The following is an 18,506-nucleotide window of genomic DNA, read 5'->3' as shown; positions in this document are numbered from 1 at the left end:
ATCCAAAGTACGCTATCCTGACTCGTCCTTGCCAAGTACGGACTCACATTCTTGGGGATTGAGGAACGGCCAGGATATAGTATTGGTGTTAGCATACTAGCGCTCATGATATGGTATAAACACTGGATTAAAGTAATCTGGGACCTGTGGTCATTTGTAACTATGGAATACGTCTGTGATTTCGATGCGGTGTGAGTACTCTAAATCTATGATTTGTAAAGTAAAATTACCACCACAAATGACTTACTGTAGATCAGTAAACAGAGGCCATGACTAGGGTTGCCACCTTTCAGAAATAGATATAAGGGACGCCCCGATTTCAGCAGCGCAGGAGCCATAAAAAAGCCCCAAAACTTCTAAACTGCATAGAAATGTGTTTATTTTATATGGAAAAACAAAATGCTTTGATTTAAAGTTTAAAGTGCTTTAATAGCATTGAACTTGCATGACTGTAGAGACAGACAACCATACTAGCAACTGAAATATCCTCCCATGCTATGTATGTCCACATCAGCCCAGATGTATAATATAGCCTACAGGTGAAGAATATGGTGTAAAAGTTAATTTATTTCAATAATTCAACTAGAATATGGTGTAAAAGTTAATTTATTTCAATAATTCAACTAAAAAGGTGAAACTAATTTATTACCTAGTCTTATTACATGCAAAGCAATGTTAAACCTTTATTTGTTATAATTTTGATGATGGAACTGTTTATTGATTTCATAAAATATTCTCTAATTTATTTTTTATTTGGGGTTTTCTTAACTGTGAGCCATAATCACCAAAATCATAACAAATAAAGGCTTGAAATATCTCACTTTGAATGTAGTGGGCAAATAATTTCCCCTTTAGTTACATTTACTACGGATGACGTTTGGCAATATATTCAAATTTTCCGACCTTCACCTGTATATTATGACATCAATAAATAAGAGCATAATATATGTCCGTATTGGTTCAATACGGAACGCAACTTTTAATTCCCAATTTCCAACCCCTACCTGGAGGTGAAGCTCGCGTCCTCCCCGCTGTCTGGCACACACACACACACACAAATATATATATATATATATATATATATATATATATATATATATATATATATATATATATATAATAACATAGAACGATCTGGGCACAGACGCAGCAGGTCTTGTTGTCCCGCCACAAGGATTTAGCTGGCCTTAATGTTCCTGTGTTTTATTTTGTTCATTATTGTTAAATTTAGTGTTGATGTGTGTGTGTGACAGACGTGTGTATGGGGCGTTAATGAAAATACGGGACAAATCGCGTCCCGTATTAGTTCAATACGGGACGCAACATTTTTTTCTCAAATAAAGGACAATTCCGTATTTTACGAGCGGGGGGCAACCCTAGCCATGACATGATTTCAATCCTGCGGGAATAACCATCTCAGTAATTCAGTGAAACACATTCATTTGAAACACTCCACTCATTGCCTTTTTCTGCCTCTTTCCTGAAGTAAATAAGACAACTGTGGTATATTATGTGAGGACTTAATCTTATATCCACCACATATAATGTAATGATCTGATATTTTTGTTGGATAAACTTCATTAAAATTAAGCTTTACCCTGAGAGTTATAACACAGGAAGTCCAGATCAGCAGAAGAGCAACGACAACATGATGACATGCGTAGCTGTATCACGCAGGAAAAGCTTTTATCTTTCACTAAGTTCAAAACCTCTGACTGCATTAAACCTTTAAATTTGACCAAAGATCCAGATATGTTTATTGTTAAGTTTACCATTAGTATGGGAACTTAACCCAAATTAAGTGCTGCAGGGCGCTAAGGCCCAGGTCAAAATGACCCAAGCCAGAGCGCCTAACTCTTAGCACCTTGCAAGGGTCAAACAGGCATACGCCAATTTCAGTCACTTATCAAAAAGTGACGTGTAGTCACCTACGTTTATGTAAATTAAAAGGCAATTTGTCTTCATTATCTTGAAGAGTGTGCAGATAGCTTCATCACACCTGGTGTACTCAAATGTAGGTCATGTAGTTGAAAACATCTGCATCACTTGCTAGGCTGTGCTTTGGAGAGCATTCATATGTTATGTGCTAAATTCAGATAAAACAGAGGTTATCATTCTTGGTCCAGAGGATCTTAGGAAGGGACTAGATGGTGTTGTGATGGCTTCCAGTGCAACTGTGAGAAACCTTGGTGTTGTTTTCGATCAGGATTTGTCGTTTAAACCATATGTTAATCAGGTTTGTAAAAAAGCGTTTTTCCATCTCCGTAATATTGCAAAAATTAGGAAAATCCTCTCGCAGAGTGATGCAGAAAAACTAGTTCATGCGTTTGTATCTTCTAGACTGGATTACTGTAATGTGTTGTTAGCAGGATGTCCAAGTAATTTGCTGAATAGGCTCCAGCTGATCCAGAATGCAGCAGCACGAGTGCTGACAGGAATCAGCAGGAAAGACCACGTCTCTCCAGTGTTAGCATCGCTCCATTGGCTACCTGTAAAATTCAGAATTCAATTTAAAATTGTATTACTTGCATATAAAGCCCAAAACGGCTTAGCTCCGCAGTATTTACAAGATTTGATAGTGCCTTATGTTCCTGGCAGAGCTCTCCGCTCCCAGGGTGCAGGTTTACTTGTAGTTCCTAGAGTATCTAAATGTAGATTTGGAGGGCGGGCGCTCTGCTATCAGGCACCGATACTATGGAACCAACTTCCAATCTGGGTTAAGGGGGCTGACACCACCTCCACCTTTAAAACTAAACTTAAAACCTTTCTGTTTAGTAAAGCCTATAGTTAGTGTTTAGTAAACCTCTAGCTGGTGTTGGTAAATCTCTAGGTAGTTTAAACTCTAGTGTGTTAGAGTCAGTAGTCATAGTTGCAGCTATAGAACAAGACTATAATAGTTAGTCTCAAATATAGCTTCGCGGTAGATATGCTGCTATAGGCTTATGCTGCAGGGGGGCACTGACATGATCCACTGGGCGGTGCCTCTCACCCTTCTTCTCCTCTCCTTTTCCCTGCCTCTCATCTCCATTACCATTTTTATTTATTATAAATATTTCATAGCTATCATTTTTGTCCATCGTTCCTGTAGTTTCTTGTGCCGGCCCCCCTTTTTTCTCTTTTGTGCATGTTTGCAGGCTGGAGCCTCGGGAGCTGCGTTCTGGCCTGTGTTCCCTTGCCACTGTTTGGCTTAAAGGAGCTTGAGGCCGGATTGTGGCAAGATTTATGAAAAAAATCCGTATACATTTTAAGATTTCTAGTAATGATGTCAGATGAAGCGTTCCAAACCCAAAAGAATGAGCCCTCTAGTGTATCTCTCCGTTGCCTTGAACAGGCTGTGTGCTGCAAAATGTGCTGCAATTCGGTCCCGAATTTCCCGCGCTGGGCTGCGGATGTGACGTCACATGACGCTGCATGCACGTTCTCCCCGTTCTCCCGTGCCGGCTTCGCTGTTGGCTACAGTACCCCCAACGGCCGTCGTGGCAAAGGGTGGCGCTAGAGAGTCTCATTTCTTAAAAGGAGCCTCATGCTCCTTTAAGGCTTTTCTCCCACTATGGGAGTTTTTACCTGCCATTGTTTATGTAATAATTGCTCGGGGGTTTATGTTTATGTTCATGTTCTGGATCTCCGGAAAGCGTCTAGAGATAACATCTGTTGTATTAGACGCTATATAAATTGAATTGAATTGTTATCTATCTATATATATTTAAGCTAATGAGATAAAGTTATCGTTCAAAAGTTAATATAATGTTAGCATTAGTTTAGGAATGTTCATGATATGGTAACTTTACAATTTGTTTTAGTGCGTGCTGCTCTTTTGTGTGTCCAGGTATGAAGGCGTTCATGTTTCGCGTACAGGACCTGAAAGAGGGCGTGGTCGTTTACCACCACTCTGACAGCGACTCCACCCGGGACCACATTGTCTTCCGCATCAGCGATGGCCGCCACAGCATCCGCCACAAGTTCCCCATCTACATCCTCCCGAAAGACGACTCCCCGCCGTTTCTCATCAACAACGTGGCGGTGGAGGTCCAGGAAGGCGGCGCCATCCACCTCCAGGAGTTCATGCTGCTGGCCTCGGACCTGGACTCCAGTGACGACTACATCCTGTACCAGATAGTCTCGGCCCCCCGAGCAGGGCAGCTGGTCAGGAAGAGCTCCGCCCATGACACGGGTGAGGCTGGAGGTTAGCTGCAGATACAAACAGACAAGAAGTGTTTTGTTTCTCAAAATATATTTCTCACAAACTTTTTCTCAAGTTATATTATTTTTAAAACTGTCACTAGCAGCCAGCTGCTACATGCTACCAACTCTGGCCTGTTAGTGGTTAACGATGTATACAGTAGATGCCCAATCTGACACAACGTCACTGAACTACAAAAGTTTTCACTTTCTATAATCCAACTCTGAATTCAGTCTTATTTGTTTTACCATCAGAAAGCAGATTCCAGTGGAAAACTTGTAGGTTCATGGAATCACAAGTCTCTAAGACACATTTCCAGTCAGTTTATTCATCCATCCATCCATTATCTATACCCGCTTTATCCTTTCCAGGGTCACGGGGGTCTGCTGGAGCCTATCCCAGCTATTTTCAGGCGAGAGGCAGGGGTTACACCCTGGACAGGTCACCAGTCCATCACAGGGCCACATATATACACACAACCAGACACACTCACGCTCACACCTACGGGCAATTTAGAATCACCAATTTACCTAGCATGCATGTTTTTGGACTGTGGGAGGAAGCCGGAGTACCCGGAAGAAACCCACGCAAGCACGGGGAGAACATGCAAACTCCACACAGAAAGGTCCTGCTGGGCCTGGGAGTCGAACCGGGAACCTTCTTGCTGTGAGTGTGCTAATCACTAAGCCACCGTGCTGCCCAGTTTATTCATGTAGTATCATTTTACAACAAAAGGGATTAAAAAAACAACAACAAACAATTCAGTGCAGTCCATTAAAGGAGCATGAGGCTCCTTTTAAGAAATGAGACTCTCTAGCGCCACCCTTCACCACGACGGCCGTTGGGGGTACTGCAGCCAACAGTGAAGCCGGTACGGGAGAACGAGGAGAACGCAGAAGCAGCGTCATGTGATGTCACATCCGCAGCCCAGCGCGGGAAATTTGGGCCCAGAATTGCAGCACATTTTGCAGCACACAGCCTGTTCAAGGTAAAGGAGAGATACACTAGAGGAATCATTCTTTTTGGTTTGGAACGCTTCTTCTGACATTATTACTAGAAAACTTAAAACGTATACGCATTTTTTTTCATAAGTCCTGCCTCAATCCGGCCTCATGCTCCTTTAACCCTTGCAAGGAGCTAAGGGCTCTCAGGAACTGCAGGCCCTCGCTCTGGCTTGGGTCAAAATGACCCTTGCATGGATTACACGGGTCATTTTAAAAGAAAAATCCTGGTCAAAAGTAATTTTAAGGGGCACGGTGGCACAGCAGGTAGTGCAGCCATCTCACAGCAAGAAAGTCTTGGGTTCAATTCCCACCGGGGAAGCTGTGGGCGCTGAAGTGCGTGTTAAGTTCCCCCATGACTGCAGCTCCCACACCCTGGGTGGAGTTTTGCATGTTCTCCCCATGTTCCCTTAGGTAGCTAATGTGAGCTACCCTCACAAAAACATGCAGCAGTCCTGGGTTATACATGCTATACATGCTATGCTCTACCAACCCATGCTGGGTTGGTAGAGCTGGGTTGGTAGAGGGTTGAGGGGTTGGTCCAGCGACATCAATCTCAGTTTAATTGCAGGAAATTGACCGTCAACCAGGTCTTGACGTTCAAGGGTCATCTACTCTGATGTGAACCCTGAAGTTAAGAACACTGCAGTCCCTCAGATGACCACTAGAGTCTGGATGCATCAGTGAGTCAATATCCATTGACCATTGTTTTTAAATGTCCAACTCCAGCAGAAAAAAAGCTACGTAACACTATTTTGTGTTTTGAGCTGTGAATAGAGTATCAATTCCTTCTTATTTGAAAGATAGCTTGTCTTAAGTTAACTGTACTAATGGCGCTTTTCCACTAGTATCTACTCAGCCCGACTCGGCTCGTCACGCCTCGTCCCGGCTCTACCCGTTTTGTCCCTGTTTGTTTTTCCACAGCCAGGGGAGAAGTGGGCAGGTTGGGGTGAAGCTGCTGTGACGTACTCGATTGCGCAACCCCTTTGTTTGTGTCGGCGCTGATGAGAAATCAGCTGGAGCCGCGAGCGGCTGAGAGTAAAACAAAGCTCCTGGTAGATCTGATCGTTCCTTATCGCCCGTCTACATCCCTTTTTAATTCTCTCGTCAGCCACCAGGTTTATGAACATCTGCACCTCAGAGTTGGATCATCAAACAGACTTTTGCGCTTTATAATAAAATCGCTGCGAGACTCCCGCTTCCTGATTCAAACATCTGACGGCCCCGCCCCCCGACCAATCAGTGGCCTGTATTGTGGTGACGTCAGATATAGTGCCGGCTCAGCCCGGTTAGAACCTCGGCAGAAAAGATAAAGAAAAAGTATCTGCTTGGCACGGCTCCACCCGCCTCGGCCCGTAGTGGAGAAGCGCAAGACGGGGGCGTGGCGGGTAGAAGCTAGCTGAGTAGGTACTAGTGGAAAAGGGCCATAAGAGACCGGGTCTGGGAGGTTCTGGGCTGAAGGCTGCTTCTCAGGACGACCTTGAGGACACCAGATAGACCGTCTCTGAATCATCAGCTTCTACCTCTGGCAGCAGCTGGATCCTTTTCACCTCCAAGACCTTCACCTCAGATCATTTCAAGAACCACTAGCCAATGGCATCCTAAACAAATGCTGCCAGAGCTAAAATGAGGACCAGTAGAACTCTGCTGGGAACTTTGGTGCTTGGCCTGTCACTTGTGGACCAGAGCTTGCTCAGCTTGCAGGTAACTGGGATCATTTAAAGCAGGGGTTCTTAACCTTTCTGACCTTGGGGCCCAATTTCTTCAGTACAGAGTGGCCCGGGACCCATTAAATATTAAAATTGTATAGCGGGGGTATTCAACTAAAACTTTGTATGTATGTATATATATATATATATATATATATATATATATATATATATATATATATATATATATATATATATATAATGTGTGTGTATATATTCAAGTAGCCTCATAGTTGTATCAACATCTGCACCTGACTGTTATATTAAAAAAAGTACATTTCAAAAATATTTGCCATGTGTAACTTGAATTACACATATTTTTTTCTCTTAAAAATAAAATTGATTTTATTTTTCAAATGCTATCTTATTTTATTTCTCTACCAGCAGTTTGAATTTCCCCTTTTCTTTGTTAATTGTCTCAACACATTTTTATAATAAATGAATATAAACACATTTTAGCAATTGAACAGTTTTGCAGTTTGTCTTTCTTCCCCTTAATCTTATGCCCCCACTTTCTGTCGTTCAGTGAGAGAACTGATCTAATTTCTCCTGCCAGGACTTTAAATCTGGGCTGGATGGTGCCAGGTTCTCATGCACATGTGAAGGTGCTGGTGAACGTGGAACGATATTTAGTTTTAATTATGTTCATTGTGGAGAAAGCTGCTTCACAGCTGTATCTGGACTCAAACATGGGTGTTTTAAGATTTTATTTATTTAAGATATTAAATTAATCAGTTGTCTCAGCGTGTCAGGCTTCATCTGAGCCTGATCAGCTGCGCCCACAGCTCTCCGCGCTGCAGCCCAGTCACTTTCCGATGCTTTTGCAACAACAGTCCAGTCCAGCAGACACCCACGCATCTACCATCCTTCAGCAGTAACGACGGAGCCCGCTGCTGCCCGAGCGGCAGCGGGCTCCGCGGCCGCGGGGACGCGTCGGCTCCCGCTCAGCCGGGCGGCTCCTCCCGCTCTCCGGCCCGCCTCTGCGGGCAGCTCCCCCGGGAGTCTCGTCTCCTTCTCGGCTGCGAGCCCCAGGTCTCGCCGTCCGCCCCAGGTGTCCGCCACGGAGCTGCCGCCGGGCAATCACTGGCAAATCACGCCCCCCTTCCCCTTTCTCATGGTGGCTTCAATTACGTCCGCCTTAAGCCTGAATAATGGTTACGCGTAAATCGACGCAGAGCCTACGCTGTAGAATCCCTGATCCTGGTGGATCTAAACGTACTCTGTGCAAAATAAATGATTTTTTCTGTAAATACACACCATTTCTCTTACTATTACACGTACAGCTAGCTGAGTGTCTTCTTCTCATTTGGTCGGGAGTTGCTATGCAGTCCCACGGCCCTCGCGGCCCACACTTACAAAACTGAATTTTTTTTGCGGCCCTCTAGAGGGCGCTCGCGGCCCAACGTTGGGCCGCGGCCCTATGGTTAAGAATCACTGATTTAAAGGACTGTGAGCAACTGCAGGTCTCTGGTAGCACTCGTTTTAGATGTCATGTATGGAATATGTTTGCATGTTTAAGCCACATTCTCAGACATCTAATACCCACATGAGCTGAAACTCGTCTGTTTCCTGCTGTTCTTTGTGTTCAAAAAGGCAAATCTCTGAGCTCAGACCTCAGCAGCCTATTTTGTCCTTGCAGCGGTACCAGTGAACAGGTTCTTGCAGCGAGACCTAATCCAGGGCCAGATCTTCTACCAGCATTTAGGGGACGAGGTCTTTGAGGACTCCTTTGACTTGACACTGTCCGACAGCCACCAGCCGCCCAATCTGTCAGAGATATACGTGAGTCATCTGGACCAACCGGAACCAGGTTCTGGTCCTAGATCCAGTTTATATAGTTGGCACACAATGGTTTCTTTTCCATGTCCACATATTCACTTCATCATCACGTCTTCTCATGTAGTTTGAATTTCCCTTCCCTTCTTTCTCATTAATATAAGACTACCTAGATAATTATGATTTTTGTCCTATATGATGTCTTTCTTCTTCTAAAATATAATATTCCTCCAAAATGTATGCTTTTTCAAATTTCTAAATTATTTGAAAATTTGGCACCAATTTCTATTTCCATATAATTATGATTGTTTCACGTAAAATCAAAACTTTTTCTCAATTTATTTTTTCTACTTGCATCTTTGCTTCATAAATTTTAAACAAAATTATATCTATTCCTTCACTGAATTACATTTTTTCTAAATTGTGATTAAAAAAGCTTTTCTTCAAAAATTACAATAAAAAAAAGTATATCTTCTGATACAATTATATGAATATAATTTATAACTTCTCTCATAGGTATTACTTTCGACTATTGCTTTTTTGAAAAGAAAATTCAATGTTCCTCTGGAATTATAATTTTTTTTTTGTAAAGATAAGGCTAATTTATCTAATTAAGTTTTTTCATAACATAGATGTTAAGAAAACTTTTCTTGAGAAATTGTAATTCTTATAAATGTGTCTTATTTGAAAAGAAAAACCTTTTAAAAACTATCTCTGATTATTTTTTTATGGCTTTTCTTCCAAAATGATCTTAAATCTCTTAATTTAGAAAATGTACTTTTTCCCCTCAAAGATTTGTAAACCATTTTCTTGTAAAGTCATGACTATTCTATATTATTAATTTGTCATAGGTCATTCTGAATTTTGTTCCCATGTAAATAACTACTTCTTGTGAGTTTAGAAATTCCTTTTTACTGATCCGGACCCAGACCCCTGTGCTTTGTGTGTGCAGACAGTGGTGGTCCATGTCTTTCCCGTAAAGGACCAACTGCCAGTGGAGTTTTCCGGCAGCGTTCGCTCTCTGACAGTGAAGGAGACGGAGGTGGTTTACATCAGTCAGGCTCAGCTCCACTTCACAGACCCAGAGAACCCGGATGCAGACCTAACGTTTGTGGTCACGCAGCCCTGTTTCAGCCCGCTGCGTCCCGGGTAAGGACCGGCCAGAACTGGGGAGGCCATGTCGCTCCATCGCTCCATCAGAACAACCTTTGTGATTGTGTTTGATTTCAGGTTGATGGATGCTGGACGCCTCTTCTATACCGACAACGCCAACACCATGAAGAAAGACCACATGGTTCCGGTGCTGAAGTCCTTCACTCAGGTGAGCCATACCTACACATCATCTCTGTTCAAAGTTCCTGAGCCTTTATCATCTACACCTTGCATTCAGCTACAATGGAAATCTAGAGTATTATGATTGATAAATTACTAATACTTAAATTACTAAAAAAAATAATACAACAGGACTCCACATGAACAAAAAAAAACTTAAACTCCAGATCAGCTGGCGCCTGGCGGTCAATGTGTCTTGGTTTCTAGACCTGGTGTGTTTCTGGAAAGCAGCAGAGAAGGCCCTGAGGTCCAACTATACTGCAAATGTGGTTTCAGAGATGGGTCTAGAGATAGTATAGAATCAAATCCAGAGGTGGGTCGTAGATGGGATTGAAGTTGGACCTAGAGTTTGTTCAAGAGTTGTTTCTAGGCTTGGCTCCAGAGTTGGCTCCAAAATTGACAAGAGTTGTGTCCAGGAATGGGTCCAGAATATGGCCAAGAGTTGCAAATACAGCTGGATCTACTTGGGCTTGACTCGGCTCTAGAGTTCCTAGGTTCCAGAGTTGACTACAAAATTAAGTCTAGAGTTGGGCCCTTTCATGGCTTGTAAAGCCATTCTAGGAAGATTGGACCCAAAAACAGACAGAGGTAAGCTATATAAATAATGAATGGTGTTTATTATTCCAACAAGCCAAGAGTTTTACAAGTGGTTTTCTCCTGAGGTTTCAGTAAAATGGTCCAGCAGGGTTCCAGGTTCTGAGGGGGGAGTGCTGGCAGTGTGCCTCTGGTCCCAAGTCTCTGGTGGGGGGGGGGCAGGCATGCAGATTAAACTGTACTCCAGGTGAAAACAGAAACAGGCGTCTAGAGGACCAAAGAGGTTCAGGTTTGTTACAATGCTTGGAAGATCTGTGGGGAGAAATAACAAAGGTTATCACAAGGCAGAACGGTCAAGTCGACACTTACTCAAGCCGAAATTACTGGACTAGCAGAATAATCTGGCGAAGGCTGGTTGCTCTTTCTGGTCAGGCAGTCAGGAAGATTGTTAATGCAGTGCAGGTGTGCAAGCAGGATTGCTTGCCCCATGATCCAGGGAAGCCAGCTAGCTCCACCTGGAGCTCAGAAACCATCAAAGCCAGGACCTGATCATGACCGGCCCAGGTGGGGTCAAGAGTTGGGTCCAGGGTCAGATCCAGAGTTTGGTCCAGAGATAATGACTTGGATTTATATAGCGCCCTTCAAGGCACCCAGAGCGCTTTACAGAGATCATTATTCATTCATACACATCCTCACTGGTGGTGGTAAGCTACGTCTGTAGCCACAGCTGCCCTGGGGCAGACTGACAGAAGCGTGGCTGCCATATCGCGCCTAACGGCCCCTCCGACCACCACCAACATTCATACACATTGACACGAGGCAAGCTGGGTAAGGTGTCTTGCCCAAGGACACTACGACAGCAAACTGGGACAGAGCAGGATTCCAAACGCCGACCTTCTGATCATTGGACGACCCGCTCTACCACCTGAGCTACTGCCGCCCCAGAGATGGGATTAGGGATGGGTTTTGAGTCGGGTTGAGAGTTTGGCTCGAGGGTTGGGTCTGTAGTTGGGTCCTGAGCTGACTACAGGACCGGGTCTAGATTTGGGACTGGTGCTGGTTGTAGAATTAGAGGTAGAGTCAGATTCAGATTTGTGTACTTTGCCAATCCACTTTGCCAATCCACAAAAAGAAAAAAGCAAACAATTCCCAAATTGCAAACAGTTTGCAGTCTGTATTACGGTATTCGCTGTCCAATTTAAAAATATTCCCTAATTGCAGACATTTCAAATGAGTGTGTGATATATTTTGGCATTCCCCCCAAGTCCCCCAGAGTTTAGATACGGGTGTGGAACGTGGTCTGCAGTCAGATAAAGAGTCCGGTTAAGGGTCGAGGCCAGAGGCTGGAACAGTATCTGGTCCACAGTACCCGGGGTGCCTGAATCCCTGAACTACCTGCTGATTAGAACATGTTTCTGCCTTATAAACTATAAGAACTCTTCCTGCCCTTTTTCTTCCTCCTTCTCCTCCCAGCATGCAGTAAACCACAGGAAAGTGGCCTTCATGCCTCCAATGGAGGACATCGGCCCTGAACCTCTGTTTATCCAATTTGTCTTCTCCGTCAGCGACCAGCAGGGCGGTGCTGTGTCCGGCTTTATCTTCAACATCACTGTGGTCCCAGTGGACAACCAGGCCCCTGAGGTGAGGAGAGTCTGGACCAGTCTTCTGACTGGGCTGGACCTGAATGTTTGACCTGTCCTCTGTGGACCTCTCAGGCCTTCACCAACCTGTTGCGGGTGGAGGAGGGGAGAGGCGTCTTCGTGACGGAGGAGCACCTCCTGGTCCAGGACCGGGACAGTCGGGAGGAAGCATTGAAGGTGAAGATCCAGAGGACACCCTTTCACGGCCGGCTGGAGCTGCAGGGTGGAGCATTGCTGCAGGGAGACTGGTTCACCCTGCAGGACCTGAGAGGTCTGCGGCTCAGGTGAGATCAGGCCAGCTGTTCCACAGCCCTAAATTAACAGCAGGGACTCAGAAATTACCCACAAACCCTGGGTTTTCGTCTTGTTGGAAGGACACTTGAAGTTTGAAAGGTTCATGGAAGAAGATTGGCAGATGAATGCAGTTGCGTCTGGAGTTGCTCACTCAACTTTGGTCCTAGTTCCTCATTCCTCATGACTTTTTGTTTATCTGCTTCTATGTTGGACTTCATGTGTCTGGTTTCGGTTGCAGATACATCCACGACGACTCTGAGACGGTGCAGGATGAGGTGGCTCTGAAGGTGACAGATGGTCTGAATTCTGCAGATGTTGTGCTGCAGATTCAGGTGAGTCTGCTGACCCACACGAGGTGATGTCACTGTGTACACGCTGTTCTCATCAGGGACTGAAAACTCTCCCCAGCTGGTGCAGGCTAAAGACTACACAGATCGTATTAGTGTAAAGATGACCACTCTGAGACTAAAACTCTACCTTTTTCAAACCAAATGTGTTACTTGGTATGACAGGATAATGATTGGTATGAATGGATAATAATCTGAGTGAGAGAATAATGATCATATGAATAAATAATGATCAATATGAATGGATTTGGTATGACTTGATAATGTTCCGTATAAATTGATAATAATTTGTATAATTGGACAATGATCAGAATGAATGCATAGTGGTTGGTATTATTCGAGGATTCCCAAAGTGACGTGTTGGTATGTCAGTGATGGATATCTATCAAATCTTCAGCATCTATGTGGACATTAAAGTCTCCCACGATCATGATTTAATTTTTATTCAGCACTAACATAAAAATAAATCTGAAAATTCAAAGACAAATTCAAACTGTCAGGACCAGGAGAGCGATACACCACAACAAAGGGTCCTGTGACATCTACCAGGTCAGGAAGAAACTTCAGCTATGACTGGGTCTGGGGCTGATTGAATAATGAGTTGTGAAGTCACTATTGATTATATTGGCTGTGTAGATTCCACAGAGGTGTCAATCATCCAGATTCATCATCATTGTTGAGATTGGTCCTTGTACAAATACCCGCAGCTCAGTATCTGTTCCACATGGAGGAGCTAGGAGATACTGAAGAGATCACTGATACAAACAAACCCAAAACTGTTCTGTTTGATATTCATTAATACATTTTGTGCCATTTATTTAAAATAAAACCAACCTTAATGACACAGGTATGACTAAATGTAGCAAAAGTCCATCTAGGTATGTAGGGGTTGCTCCGAGAGCATAGGGTACTGGGTCCGTTGCTATGAGACAGGGAGAAATTGGTCTGCACTGCTGATAGCAAGTCAGATTCCTCAACCATTTCAACTTAAACAATAATCGTCTGCTAGTCTGTTATGTAGGAAGAAATATAAACATGACTTACTCATCCAGTAACACAGTTAGGCGTCAGACTGTCTTGTAACAGGTGCTAACCTCTTCGCTTGTCCCGAATAAGCATGCTCTCTGGCAGAACCTCGCAGCGCCTCTTTCTGTTAATATTCTCCTCAGGTCTTACCCATGAACGACGAGCCTCCCCAGCTGGGTGGGGGTCTGCGAGGGGCGCTGAGCTGTGAGGAGGCCGGGCAGGTCCAGGTGACCGTCGACTACCTGTCGGCCACGGACCGGGACAGTGACGACTCCAGACTGACCTACATGCTGGCCCGAAGACCCGGCAGAGGAGAGCTGCAGCGGTCCGGACTCACTGTGGACAAGTTCTCCCAGCAGGACCTGCTACAGGGACACATCTACTACGTTCACTCAGGTGAAGCCACGTCAGGTTTGGACACCAAGGAAACTGTGAATCATGCTGGTGGGATGACTCCAAATGTCTTCATGTTTATCTTCACCAGTTCTGAGTGGAAACATCGGACTGTTTGGTGACATGGGGGTGGGGGGGTGCTAAGATTCATACTTAAACCCACAAATGGTACAAAAGAAAGTTCCTAAGCTCCTCTTAGCAACATGCTAACTTTGACTTCAATGACTGCCCCAATCAGCAGGAGGTCCTGAACATCCAGAAACATTGGGACACTGTATAAAATGTAAATAAAAACAGAATACAATGATGTGCAAATCTCATAAAGCCATATTTTATCCCCAGTAGAAGACAAATCACATATTAGAAAAACTTAGAAACTGAGACATTTTGTTTAATTTTGTTTTCATCCCAACTTTTTTGGAATTGGTGTAAATAATAATCACTCTGTTTGACGTTCTCTTGTAGTTCAACTGCAGCTAAATTAGCAACAGTTGGGATTAGATTTGGGGTAGGTTAGATTTACGTTAGGGTCAAGTCGTTAACAAAGCAGTTGTAACTTCGGGTCTTTAATTGTATCGTGCTCTTCCTGTGGACGTTCTGTGTTCAGGTGCAGAGGTCGGTCCGGAGCCAGCGTTTGACACCGTCACCCTCATCATCTCTGACGGCGAGGCCACCGTGGTGGATGGCTGTTGCCATGGAGATGCCCCGCCCGTTCCTCTCCACGACAATCTTCCCGTTTACGACCTGAACGTCACGATTCTTCCTGTCAACAACAAAGTTCCTGCCGTCACTCTGGGTCAGAATCTGTACCATCTATTCATCTCTCCGTCCTTCCGCTAATGTATCCATGAAACAAGTGCTGCCAGAACTGATTGAGCAGCGTCTTTGAAGAGTTGATGCTCAACAGGGAACCATCATTAACCAGGGACTCTAATGGGACTTTTTCCCTAGTACCTTCTCAGCTCGACTCTGCTTGACTCTGCTCTGTTTTAAGGGTTTTCCACTAGGTGAGTGGAAACTAGCACCGTTTAGTACCTCCTTTTTTAGCACCTTAAACTTAAATACAAACGTCATCGGGCTGCAGGCCGCTGATTGGCCAGAGAGTAACGTTTCCCAACTCCTTCACACCCGCCATATTTAAAACCTGGTAACAGCAACAACGATATTTAATTTACAACCAAACTATAATTTCCGATATTGTTGAAAGGGCACCACCGGGATTCTCAATGAACCAACGTTGATCTGGTTGACTGGCCTTTGGATCCTCTGAGCTGCATCCTGGCAGAGGTCAACCCAAAGCTAATCGGTCTAAGAGGGTCCAGGTCGGCCTGGTGGGGACTCGGCTGGAACAGCCGGCTGTTCTGGATGCAGCTCACGGCCTGAAGTCAACAAGACTGTATGTTCACCAGTTAGTGATGGTAACATGTTTGACCGAGGTTGAAATGAGCTGCCACCTGCTGCTTAGATAAACTTCTTCCTTGGACCCTTCCAGACCAACCCAGAGCCAGTCTTTGTACAGTTATCAGCACAGCAACATATATTCTGTTTGAATTTCAATTTCAATGTATTTATTTGGTGAGGAGGGACAGTGCACATCATTATGCGTTTACAAATAAAGGCAGATGCACCCAAATGTAGCCTATTGGCTAATTCCCATTGGCAGTCCCCCCCGGCTAGGATATAAAAACAGGCAAGTTAAGAGCAATACAGTGTTCAGTTAAAAAAATACAATAGTACAATAATATAACCAATACAACAATAATACAACCAACCACATAACACATTTCATAGTATTTTACATTCATAAGTTATAATTATAAGTTATAAGTTATAGCAGCAGACTAAAGTAAAGTGCAAGTGTCTATGTAAAGTGCTGGTGTCACAGCTATAAAGTGCAGAGTAGAGGAATAAAGTGCATGGTGTATGGGACTGTGGACTTGAGAAAAGAAAGAAAAAAGAAGACGGTTGGGTCTTCATACACAGCTCAAACGTCAATCCAGCGATCGCCAAGTAGCTAAAATAAAGGCTAAAACTGTAAATATGTTTATTTCCGCTGTAAGATTTCTTCTGTAAGATTGCACATTCTAACCTTGTATGTAATGTTGTCAGTTAAATTCATTCAAAAACACAGAATCACACACTGACGTGTCACAAAGGGCTGTTAGGAATGACGATGGTTGCAGATACAGCTGTCCTGCACCTCAGCAAAGCATTTCTACGACCAGATGGTCGTAGCTTAAAATCTGCAGAGAGGTTGAGTGCAGACGGCTAGAATTCACACCACCTTTTTACACATTCTCACCATGTAGTCCATCTGCATTTTATTTGTCATTGAGAGGGACCAAACCAGCAGAAAAAAAGAAAAAGTTAAAACAGACTCAATTAAAGAAGAAGAAAAAATCTTCATAAAACACTCTTCCATATTAAAACTCCACTACTCTCTGGAAAGCCTCTGAACCCAGTGCTTCAACAGCCATTTTTAAAGTTAAAGAAAGTTAAAGTCTGCTACTTCCATCCTGGTGGTTTAGACGTTCTCTGACTGACGGCTGGTCTCATTCCGGATAATTGTTTGTCTTCATGTAAGACCACTGACAATGTTGGTTCTGGCATGTTTTAAATGAAGTGAGTGTGTGTTGACAGCAGACGATGAGCGTCTTTATGAAACAAAAGAAGACCGTCCTTCCTTCACAATAGTGTCTGTGTAGCACTGTCTCGCCCGCTGGATTAGTGTTAGCAGCAGCACCGCTAATCCTGTATATCTCAGTATTCATTCATTCATTCATTCAGCTCATTAATTAGCAGAGATGAAAGACGGCGTGTGAGAGCATTAGTCCTGCTGATGTTGGTGGGGGGGCGCTGGTTTATCAGCCAGATCCAGGGCCGTCTCTCATTAACACTCATTCACAAGGTGTTTACGGCTGAACGCGTGGATGACAGCGGTGGGGGGAGGCGGGGCAGGAGGGACAGATTTACCTGATGAGGAGGAGGAAAATCCCATCCTCAGATGAAAAATCATAATATATTTGATATATCAATTATTTTATGGACCAAAGCTAAAATGAAGTGTGTGTGTGTGTGTAAGGTACTAAGTACCCCCCCACATTTCCTCAGCATGTTGATCCACCGCAGCAGCAGGATCTTGCGGTCATGGTTTCTGTCTGACTTCATTCGTCACATAGTTGTGGAGGAATTTTTGTCAATTTTTCCTGAAAATGCTCAGGATATAACCAGGCGCCAACCATCACACTTCTGGGAACTAACATTTGTAGCGGCTCCAAAAGAGGCTCCAAAAGTGAGTCAGTCTCAAATATTTACAGTCTGGTTTAAAAAAATGTCTCGGTCTCAATCATTTGGTTTCACATCCATGACAACTCTGAGGGGGTGAATTTTCTTTGTACACAAGGAAAATGGATATGAAGCAATAAATGTATTTCTAATACATTGATTGACAGTTGGCTCAGCCAATGGCTAGCCGTTATCACTTCCTCATCCTTTCATCGTTACGCTACCACGCTTAGCGAAGCATCCAGCCGCTTGTATTAACCCGACTAAATGCAACTGTCATTTCTTATTTCACTGTCAAGTAGCCTAATGTTAATATTTCAGCAGCTGAAGGGCCTGGTAGCCAAAACTAACTTTGATTGACATACAGTGGGTTTGTTCCCGTCTTCTTCTTGAGCAACATAAAGTTAGTCAGAATGCTAGGGCTCAAAGTGTTATGTTAGCTTTGAAATGCAAAACCATATGATGTAAAATAAGTTCTAGTCTGCTGAAGTTACCAACATAAAGTTGGCTTTATAATGCTACCCTCATGATATAAGATCGGCTTTAGCATGCTAAAGCTCACAATGTTATGTTAGCTTTACAATGCTAAAACTGGAATGGAACTCTAAAACTACCTTTTTTTAATTTCAGAATCTCTTGGTGTTAATTTAAAGTTTTTGCTGTTATCGAGATCACATACCAGATCATCAAAGGCTGATGGTTAGCAGCACGAGAGGGTAGGAGGTCAAACCATGAGGAGGGTTTTAAAAAAGGTACATAGAGAAAAAACTATATTCAAAAAGAAGGTTCTCACTTTTGCAACTGCAGTCCTTAAATCATTGATTAACTGATCATCATCATTGATGAATGGATCTTCAGCAGGTGTGCAGGCCTCTTTAAAGCAGGTCTTTGCTGGTCTGTAACATACAGGTGTGTGTTAACACAACGCTGAGAGGGGAAGACATCAGCAATGATCTCAGTCAGGAAATCGTTTTTAAAAGTGATGGTTG

General features: G+C 43.7%; 1 protein-coding gene across 3 annotated transcripts in view; it reads left to right on the top strand.

The window, feature by feature from the left end:
* frem1b (Fras1 related extracellular matrix 1b) overlaps positions 1–18,506 on the top strand; it is a 65,628-nt gene that overhangs the window by 15,873 nt on the left and 31,249 nt on the right. For 2 of the 3 annotated variants that reach the window (XM_061738102.1, XM_061738104.1), the window contains exons 9-17: positions 3,827–4,183; positions 8,530–8,672; positions 9,619–9,815; positions 9,897–9,987; positions 12,006–12,173; positions 12,248–12,456; positions 12,705–12,798; positions 13,983–14,235; positions 14,840–15,028. In XM_061738102.1, the coding sequence (XP_061594086.1) occupies positions 3,827–4,183; positions 8,530–8,672; positions 9,619–9,815; positions 9,897–9,987; positions 12,006–12,173; positions 12,248–12,456; positions 12,705–12,798; positions 13,983–14,235; positions 14,840–15,028 (1,701 nt within the window). The remainder of the gene's footprint in view (positions 1–3,826; positions 4,184–8,529; positions 8,673–9,618; positions 9,816–9,896; positions 9,988–12,005; positions 12,174–12,247; positions 12,457–12,704; positions 12,799–13,982; positions 14,236–14,839; positions 15,029–18,506) is intronic. The other variant, XM_061738103.1, reaches the window with a different exon arrangement.

The sequence above is a fragment of the Cololabis saira genome, chromosome 13 (genome assembly GCF_033807715.1).
Source record: "Cololabis saira isolate AMF1-May2022 chromosome 13, fColSai1.1, whole genome shotgun sequence".
In the NCBI taxonomy this organism is placed as follows: domain Eukaryota; kingdom Metazoa; phylum Chordata; class Actinopteri; order Beloniformes; family Belonidae; genus Cololabis; species Cololabis saira.
The sequence above is the reverse complement of the archived record's forward strand: the minus strand, read 5'-3'. Positions and strand labels throughout refer to the sequence as shown.